The sequence below is a fragment of the Malurus melanocephalus genome, unplaced genomic scaffold (assembly GCF_030028575.1).
Source record: "Malurus melanocephalus ecotype Western Australia unplaced genomic scaffold, MMel_1.1 scaffold_763, whole genome shotgun sequence".
NCBI classification, from domain to species: Eukaryota; Metazoa; Chordata; class Aves; order Passeriformes; family Maluridae; genus Malurus; species Malurus melanocephalus.
The window spans coordinates 109216-118970 of record NW_026623995.1 but is presented as its reverse complement, the minus strand read 5'-3'; the positions used below and the strand labels follow the sequence as shown (position 1 = coordinate 118970).

General features: G+C 41.1%; 1 protein-coding gene across 1 annotated transcript in view; it reads left to right on the top strand.

The window, feature by feature from the left end:
• Positions 1-5630: 5630 nt before the first annotated feature.
• The window catches only part of STAB2 (stabilin 2), a 79716-nt gene continuing 75591 nt past the window's right edge, over positions 5631-9755 (top strand). Inside the window, exons 1-3 of the mRNA XM_057384977.1 lie at positions 5631-5805; positions 8462-8595; positions 9582-9697. Coding sequence (XP_057240960.1) covers positions 5722-5805; positions 8462-8595; positions 9582-9697 — 334 coding nt within the window. The 5' untranslated portion in view covers positions 5631-5721. The remainder of the gene's footprint in view (positions 5806-8461; positions 8596-9581; positions 9698-9755) is intronic.

The window sequence follows — 9755 nt, the reverse complement described above, 5'->3', positions numbered from 1 at the left end:
TTGAGTGGAACATCCGGCAGTGTATAAGGAGCTTCAGCTTCCAAGATGTGATCACAGGATGTTCCTGGAATCCAGGAACAAATAATGAGCTTTCAAAGTTGCTTCAAATGGATCTTGATAACATTTCTGATGCAAAGCTCTTTTGCAGTTTATAAACARCCAGGAAGGAGAGCAGGGTTGCTTGCATGTGTTTTGTACTGCAGTTCTGCTAAGGTTGCAGTCCATAAAGCAAAAACACCAGGAAACTCCTGAGATTCCAGGATTTGGGATGGGCAGAGGGTGCACAGCATGGATTTCTGGGGCTGTAAATGTTACACTGATTTTTTTCTAACCCTAGGCTGGAGAAGCTGGTCAGAAAGCAGCACACGCATTTCAGGTTTTAACAGCTGCCTGTGGTACAACTGGTGGTATTCCCATAAATTAAGGGATTMATTTAGGGGACCAGGTCAAAATTTAAACCAACCAACCCTTGAAATTTAAATTGCACCGTAATGTTATTACCTGATGATTTCCTTGTTCAGTGCATGAAGTGGGTGGAAAGTAGAGACAGGGACACAAAGATGACTTTAATATTCCTGTTGGTGCCTGATGATTTTTTTTTGTCTTTTATTTTATAAACCCTTTTCATATATTTTATTTACCCTTCTAGATTTTTTCCTGTATCCTTTCTGTATTCCTTGTAYCCTTTGCCTGCATGCTTGTAATTCTTGTAGACTGATAGTCCAGCTCAGTTTTGGGGTTCTGCTGGGCAGAGAGACCAAGCCACCCCAGCACAAAGCTGGTGAGCCCCATCTTAAATCTCAAAGCTTCAACCTTGACTGAAATCTTCTTTCTGGAACATATTTTGGGATCTGCCTCATCTGGGAAAGATGCTYTAGAATAGGGGGACATTACTTCATTTGTTAAATTTCTTATTGGGGGATTCTAGATCAGCRGATRTGCTAATTTGTGAAATCCATAAAAATTGTACAGTGTTATACGTGGGGTGCATTTTTGMCGTTTTCYACCTTGAGCTGTGGGATCCTATTAAATACCCAGGTAAAACCCTTTTATCCCTTTAACYGTGTCTACCYCATGATTCTAAAAACAGCCAAAAAGGCAGCACTGTAAAGCCACCTGCACTGCCAGATCTGGATTTCTGAGTCTTTTCCCCACCCCATGGCATTGCCACCCAAAACCCCTGTAGATTCAGGGTCATTCTCACAGCCGGACACAGAGAACATTTCCAAGACATTGGGGATTTATCAATAAGTCCTGTATCCTACTGGATCCACAAAAACAGGGACTTTACCTYTACCTTGACGATGGCTTTCACTTTTTTTAAGCAACAAGCACTGATAAATAACACGGAAGGGTAACAGGGGCACCCGTGAGCAGCCGCTCATTTTGTGGCCGCTCAATTTTGGAGAGTGGCACTGATTTTTAGCTCAGCCTTGCGGGTCCCCAACCCAAACCTCTCCCAAAAATTTGTGATAAATAACACCGTGGTAAATAACAGTGTGGTAAATAACACCAGGGTAAATAAATAACACCGTGGTAAATAAATAACACTGTGATAAATAACAGTGCCCGAGCCAGGGCCGCAGACACCGCTCCCCTCACGGCTCCCTAGCAGAGCCCTCTCGCCACGGCTTCAGCGAGAATGCCTTTTGTTTACAATTTCACCAGCTGAAAGACCCTTTTGAGAACACAAAAAAAAAAAAAAATCTACACCAAAACAGAAGGGAAAGAAAGCAAGCTGAAGAGGCCACTATGAGGATCTAATGTATGGCTGAGACCACCCCTTGGCTGGCAGGCCGCGTTGCCATCAGCTGTATGCACGGGGGACGCTTTTGGGGTTTGGATCAGCTGTCCCCATCCCTCATTCATGGGATGAAAGCTCTGGTTCTGTTGGGAGGGCAGCATTCCTCAGCGTGCCAGCTGCATCCTCTGGCCTCGGAGAATTCATTSGTTCTGATGGTCACCGTGCTTCAGAATGATGGCTGTCATAACCCCACCGATAAAATTACACACCCCTGGCATTTTCCACATGGCYCATTCAGCCTCTCCCTAGGCCGCCGGTGGCTTCCTCAGATGCGTGGCACTGGAAAGATTTAACTTGCCAGACCTTTTTTTTYTTTATCTCTTTGTTATGTGCCAATTAAGTCTGTGTTAATCAAAGGCAGTATTTCCCCAATTTATCCCCCTCCTTTCCCCAGCCTCCTCCTAGGCAACTTGAGGGTTTGTACCCCCCTTCCTCCCACCTACAATTAGCATTCAGACGTTCCTCCTGGCAGAGCCAAAGCCTCCCTCCCTCCCTCCAGGAAGCTTTCTTCTTATAACACATTTTATATTTCCCTGCCTCTCTGCAAGGTGCTCCAGCCAGTTCCCAAACAAAGGGCAAAGTGACTTCCCTCAGACATGTGGAGCCTCCAGCCATTCTCAAACACCCCTGTGACAGTTCCCCTGCTGGGGACTGGCTCGAAAACAGAAGCCACATACAGTAAAAAAAAACAAAACAATAATTCATTGATTTTCTTCTGCTTAATTCCAAATTACCAAGTAAGAATATCAAATTCAGCTCAATATTGCCCTCACCAACAAACTGCAGGCCTGGGAGAGGAGCTGAGCTGCAGGTAGGGTGGAACCAACAGGAAAGCAATGCCAGCTTTTATCCTGCAGAGATCAGGATGCTCAGGCTGCAGTGAGTGCTTTGTTTCAAAGCAGCCTCATTTCTTTTTTTTATTTCTTCCTCTGAAATGGTGCTTTGGCAATGTGGCTGGGAAATGGCTGAGTTTTGTGTGTGTTTCTGAAACCTCACCRCAGGCTCTTCAGTCGTCTCTGGYTGAGAGAACTTTGCAGGCTGRAAGTGAAGGGGAATAGGCAATGGGAGCTGTGTGGTCAATATTCAATATTCAAAGTTTTCAAAATGCGAGAAATTGTGTGGTCATCAAAACTGTGCTGAGCAAGGCGAGCGCTACAACCATCGTGTCTGCATCTCTGCTGATTTTTATTTACTTTTGAGCTGACCTCATGAGCCTGGCTCTGAGAAAGAACATCTACCTCACTGTGACACAGTTTTGATGACCACACAATTTCTTGCATTTTGAAAACTTTGAATATTGAAATAAGTCACAGCATTAAAATTTTATTCCAAAAAAAATCTGCATAAAAGAACGACCCCATTTCCTCTGGCTGGGTGGCATTTTCAGCATGAAATAGAAGTAGCAGCTCGGGGAGAGGTGGATGGAGAAAGTAAAAGGACAACMAGTTCACAACCATTTGAAGGAGGAGCATTCAGTGCAGGAGAACGAGAGCAAAGCAGAGGAAAACTGCGGCATCTGCAGTATTAAATCMCACACAGAGACTCCCAATAATCTTTTTTCACCAGGCTGCTTGTAACCTGAACGTTTTCAGAAGCACGAAGATGATGTAGGAGACACCGAGAGCTGTGGAGCGAGGTCTGGCTGGGCTCCCCACACCAAACSCAGCTTTCAGAGCCACCGAGGTGCCACCTTGCCACCCCCAGGTGACACTTTAGGCTGTATTTCTGCCCCAAGTGGGGCAGGCTGAGCTGTGGGCAGCACCTGGCACAGTTTGTGAGCTCCACAAAGCAGGGAAATGCCCCTCAGCAGCTCCTCTGGAACAAGGAAAGCCCTCACCAGAGCTGTGAGGAGACCGCGCTCTGGTGAGAAGGGAGAGGAAGGAAAGGGAAAAAGAGTTTACTTCCCACAAATGCCTACATGAGAGGCAAGAGCAGATAAGGAGGGAGCTGATGCTGCTGCTTTTTATCTCGATGCACAGGGCAGGAAAGGGACATGCTTGATTTACATCTCCTTTCACCACGGTGCTGTCTGAAATGTCTCCAAGCTGCTGGAGAAGCTGCTCCTGCCAGGACCCAGCAACTCTGCCCACATTCCAGTAGGGAAATGATGCCTTAGGAGTTTTAGTTTCTGTATTTTCATGTATCTGCATTCTTGTACTTCTCCAGTGTACAGCACTAAAGCTCCTGTTTTATCTTTAGATAAAACAATTCCTCTCTGAGCCTGAAATCCAAGGACACTTCACTGCCTCAGAGCCCCAAAATATGGAAACAACAGAGAATTGGGGGGAGCAAGTTTGGGGTGGGTGACATCATCACCTGAAGGTGTCATTGGAGAATTGCGTCCCAATATATTCATAAGACAGAACTTATAAAAGGTGAAGATCTCGTGGCTCGGGGTCCATTTTGGGTGCAGCCTCAGAAGGAGGCCTTTTCTGCCCTGAATGTACCAGCAGGCCTGGATTAAATTTGTCTGGTTTTATTCTCTTGACTTTGTCTGGCCTCTGTTTTAGGTCAGCCTTGTTTTAGGCATCACCAGCAAGGCGCTCCTGGAGAAGAGCAAGGATGAGTTTCTCTCCCAAAGGTGCCACAGACAATGGGATGTGGCCGTGGGCTGTCACCACACAGAAGAGAARATCCTCCAGGATTCTGTTTTTGGATTAAAACCTGAGCCATCACTTCCAGCAGCCCAGATTGGACATTGTAATCAAAGCCAGAGTGACATGAAAAGCCTTGACCCCGGAGAAAAGGAGCAGCCCTGCTGTCAGCACGTCCATCACCATCCTGGTTWTCCTGTCTGCATAAACAAAAAATGATTGATTTTCCCCACCATATAGACAAAGGAACAGGATCTGTTGAGTGCACAGGAAACACCTTGCCCTGCCATCTCCTACCCGCAATTTTTCAGTTTATGACAAAAGTAGGTTTGTACATTATGTTATATGTTTATCACCACTGAGTTCTTTAGGGGAAAAAACACCGAGTTAAAGATAAGGTGTTGTGACTTTGGATTAAAGCACCCTTAAGGAGCGCCTTCAAATGACAGGAAAAAAAAAAATAAATTAAGGCCAGGGGAACCAAGCAAAGCTGACAAAGTGGAGGGAGAYAAATTATTAGGTATTGGAGACATGAGGGACCCTGTCCTGACAGGACTGACCAGAGCAGCAGTGAAGAGCAGCGCYAGAAACGAGCTCTAAGAAGCAAGAAAAAGTCTTGCTGTTGGCAAATCAAAGTGTCTGAATACTCATCCCTCCCTGCAATATCCAAGTAATACAGCTGGGTCAATTTTCCCCTGTTTAGCTCCAGAAAAGCCATCAAAATGACTCAACAAGAAATAGCAAAAAGGGGAGAAAAAAAATGCCCCTTTTTATCCAGCTAAGCCAAGCTGGGAGATGTTCTTTTGGCCWCCTGAGACAAAGGCAGTAATATTTCTCTCAGAATCACATTGGGGGGTCCCACCCTTATGTTATCAAGGCTGATAAGCCAATTTCAGAGATTCTCTTCTCTCCTTTCTTCATTTTAATTAAACTGTGATAACAAGAAGGGCAGCAGCTCCTCCAGTCCCCTGTCCATGCTCACCTAAAAGCAGAAATCATCCTCTGTCATAACAGCTCAGTGTCCTTGGTTTTGTGCTATCAACAGCTCCAGAGAGAGGAATAAATGATCAGAGGCCTGTCAGGATATCCTGTCATTCAYGGGGGAGGCTTTATTCAGCTTTCCAGTGAGAACTTTCAGCAAATACTCTGCATTTTGGAATCTCTCTTGCCTGGGCAAGCTCCACATGCTGTGTCCCTCACTCATTGACCAGAGTCCTGCTGAACTATTTGCCTAAGATTGCAGAAGAAGTAGCACCTTTAACAATCATTTCACATCAGCATTTCATATTTGGAGGGCTCTGGAAGAAATAAACACATTTCACAATGGAAAGAAGTCCAGGGTTTTTATTATTTTTKGCTTTTTTGGTTGCAGTGAAACTGTGTTTGACATCACAAGTCCAAAATGAGGTAAGAGGTGTTTTTTTATTATTATTTGTCTATCATATTATTTGTCTGTATTTATTGTTATTTGTCTATATTTATTATTATTTGTCTATATTATTTGTCTATATTATTATTATTCTATATTATTAATTGCCTATATTTATTATTATTTGTCTATATTATTTGTCTATATTATTATTATTATTAGTCTATATGATTATCTATCTATATTATTATTTGTCTATATTATTAGTCTATATAATTATTATCTGTCTATATTGTTATTCACCCATATTTATTATTATTTGTCTATATTATTAATCTATGTTGTTGTTTGTCTATATTATCATTATTTGTCTATATTCTTATTTGTCTATATTCTTATTTGCCCATATTTATTATTTGTCCATATTACTCAATGTTATGGAGTGAACAGTTATCAGATGCTGTGTTTTACAGAAGAAAAACCCACTTTAGCAGTCATGTGCATATAATAATGAATTTCAACCTAAGAGCTCTGTATTTCAGTGCTCTGAAATAACAGAAATTCATCTGTTTATTCTGCATGAGAATTTGACTCAAATTATATCAGATGAGTCCACTGAAAAAAACTCTATAAATGGCAAATGTGACAGAAGTCTATAAATGCTGCATTAATCAAAACAAATTGATTGTGATTTCTGAAGAAGAAGAAAGCATAAATATTTCTGTGTGAAAATTATCTGTTCCTACTAACTAAAAGGAGGAAAAGCGATTTTAGATGGGTAAAGAAAAAAAAATCTAATTGAGCTATTTAAGCTAATGACACAAAGTTATAAATTTACTTAAAGGGTTTGTAGAGCTTTGGGCAAGTGGTGCATTTGTCATGTACAAATYCTATGGATCTGTGGGATTTCACAACATCTGTTTTCACCACCCTCACAGAGAGGCAGAACACATTTAGAAGAGGAAACAAAAGGACAGAGAGAAATTGGGAGGGGAAARGGAAACACTCAGGTGTTTTACTGCTGTTGCTGTTGGTTGGGTGCAGTTTTTAAACGGAAAAAATACTCTGAAATGTACAAAAAGTACTGGGAGCTATGTTAAAGTTGTTCTTAAAAAAAAATAAAAATAACAGCCACTAAAAAGTCAACTTTCTTCTAAAAGCAGAAAAGGGAAAATGAGGAAATGGGYGAAAGTGGAAATAATGCTACCACTTCAAAACAAGTAGTGTTTCACAGCTGGTGGTAGAGAAAGGTTATAAGTTATTTTAAAATTTGCCTTTCAAAATTATCTGAATTTTATTGTTCCAAAACCAAAATTCTTTAGGATGCCTTTTTGATGACAACCAAACCTCTTATCAAGCAGTATCCAAATTACACCCACACCTGGACAAAGGCCACATTTTTCATTTCAAAGACACCTRAAAAGCATCTACACAGCAAAAGGTTTCACCACCCAAATGCTCCAATGTCACCCGAACCAGATTTCAACACTGCACTTATATTTAAAGTGTTTAAGATTTTATAACTTATARAATAAGATTTTATAACTAAAATCTGACAACGAAATAGATGCTGAAATGTGCYTCTGAGTGGGTGATGGCAATCCCACAGAGCTCCTCGGATGTTGTGGAGCTAAAGCTCTTTATCAGTGTCTGTGCTACATSCTCATGACATTTGCTGCTGAAAAACCCAGCTGCCAAAGGGAGAAACTGCTGAGTGAGGGATGTACAGAAATCCTGCCCAAGGTGCCAGGGTACCCACCCAGAGCAGCCAGGAGGTTCTGCAGARGCTGCAGCATCCCACACGTGCCCAGCAGGTCCAGTGCTCTCTGGACTGCCCAGGTTACGCTGCAGGTTTTTGAAAAAATTCACAAATTCACCACTTGTGAATGATGAATTCACTTCTACAAGTACCAGGAAGAAAGAAGATGAAGCCAACGTTAGATGTAGACCAACAAAGATTTGGGGATTGAAAATAAATATATCAAAATGGTTAAGACAAAAAACAAAAGGAAGGCTGCTCTTGTCAGTGTATTCCAGTGGGGCCAGGCCCATGAGCTGCCCCAGGCTTGAATGCAAAGCTGAATGGCATCCTTTGACAATTTGAAAATGCCAGCTGTAGCCCTTTAGATCATCATTGCCATGTTTTAGTTGAGGTGCCAGGGCRTGGGTTGGACTCAAAGATCCTGAAGGTCTCTTCCAACCCYGGTGATTCTGTGATCACGGTGGTTCTGATAATATTGAATCCACTTTTGAGAGGAGCCTTTGTTCCACAGGTTCTGTGCTCTCTGTGTGCCCAGAGCCACCAGCAGCTCCCTCCATACCTGGTTTAATTTTACTTTGTTCCATTTTTCAGTGTTTCATTTTCACTTTTCAGAACCAACTCAGTGATGCTGTCACTGTAACCTGGCTTTTAAGCCTGACAAACTTCATCTGTTGATAAAGCACTCTGAGGAAAAATATYACAGTTAGAAGGTTTTATCCTGCAGTGGTTGGACATATTTTGTCCGAATGTTTGCAGACAAAGTTGCTGCAAAGCACTAATATGTGGTTTAACCTAATTYAGCTCCCAAACAAGGAACTCCTGCTGAACAGAAAAGAGTGTGAGAACAAAGCTGAGTAAAATTTGCCATTTCTCACCAATGTCACTCGGGGTGGTGTTTTTCCTTCTTTTCAATCATTCTTCTCCTGTTGCAGGTGAAGAAGCAATGTGATCAAAAGCTGCTCATTAGGATGAAAACCAAATGTGTGCCTTGCTCCTTAAACCTCGACACCCCATGTCCTGCTGGTTACAGCAAAATTACCAACGGGACTGGGATCCCAGACTGCAGGTATCTCCTCTGTCAGGGCTTTTCTCCATGAGCAYTAAAAAATGGTAATACATGTCAAAAATGGTCTAGTCTGAGCAATTTTTTTATGGAACATTTACCATTGGCTTCACCAGCTCCAGAACCCAAGCTTCATTCAAGGTATTTGATGGTTGAAGTTAATCAACAAGTGACACAGAGGAAAATGAACATTGCTTTTGGTGGTCTRTGAGATTTTCTCTTGAATAATATCATAGAATCTCTTCCTTGTTTATTCTGTTTGATAAGAATGATACAAAAATATTTGCAATTTATATTATATCATATTACATTACATTACATTACCTTATATTATATTGTATTGTATTATATTGTATTGCATTATATTATATTGCATTATATTATATTGCATTATATTGTATAATATTATATTATATTAATTATATTTTATTTTCTTTTATTTATTATATTATATTAATGTATTAATCTTATCTATAAATCATATAAATAACAGATTTTTTCAGCTTTCTAGATCAAGGAGTTGTGGGGGTGAAGGGCAGGAAGAGATAGCTCAAAACCAGCTTGAAATCTTGCCATTCATATTGGAAAGGAAAAAATAAAACAACTTATTTATTTAAAGCATTGTAGAGAAAATTTAACTACTTTAGAGAAAATATAACTGTTTTGAGCTTTCTTAGAATTTAAAGAGTCTTGAATAATTTTTTAACACTTTTAAAATGGTTTCATATCATAATTTACAGGGAAAAAAAAAAGAGCTGTATTTAGGCTGGAGTAGGAAAATAAATAAACTGTTCAAAAGAWCCAGCTTCGAGGATCTCTTTAGATCTCAATATTCAATGTATCTTTTAATGAGGAAAAAATCCAGATCAATGCAACTGAGCTTAAAGTGCTCTTGCCTGACACCGAAAGAAGAGGAAGTTCAGAATTTTTATTTTTTCCCCATGGGAGGCTGTGAGTATTTTAAAAGAATTTTGGCTTYTTTTCCTCAGGTATTACCTGGAAATCAAAACACACACGCTTTCCTTCCCGGGCTGTCGGCATCGCTGCGTGAAGGAATTTGAACAACCCGAGTGCTGCCAGGGCCACTGGGGCCCAGACTGCTTGGGTAAGCTGCTTTTGGGGTTTGGAGATTTTATTTTCACACATAATTTGAGTAATTTCTT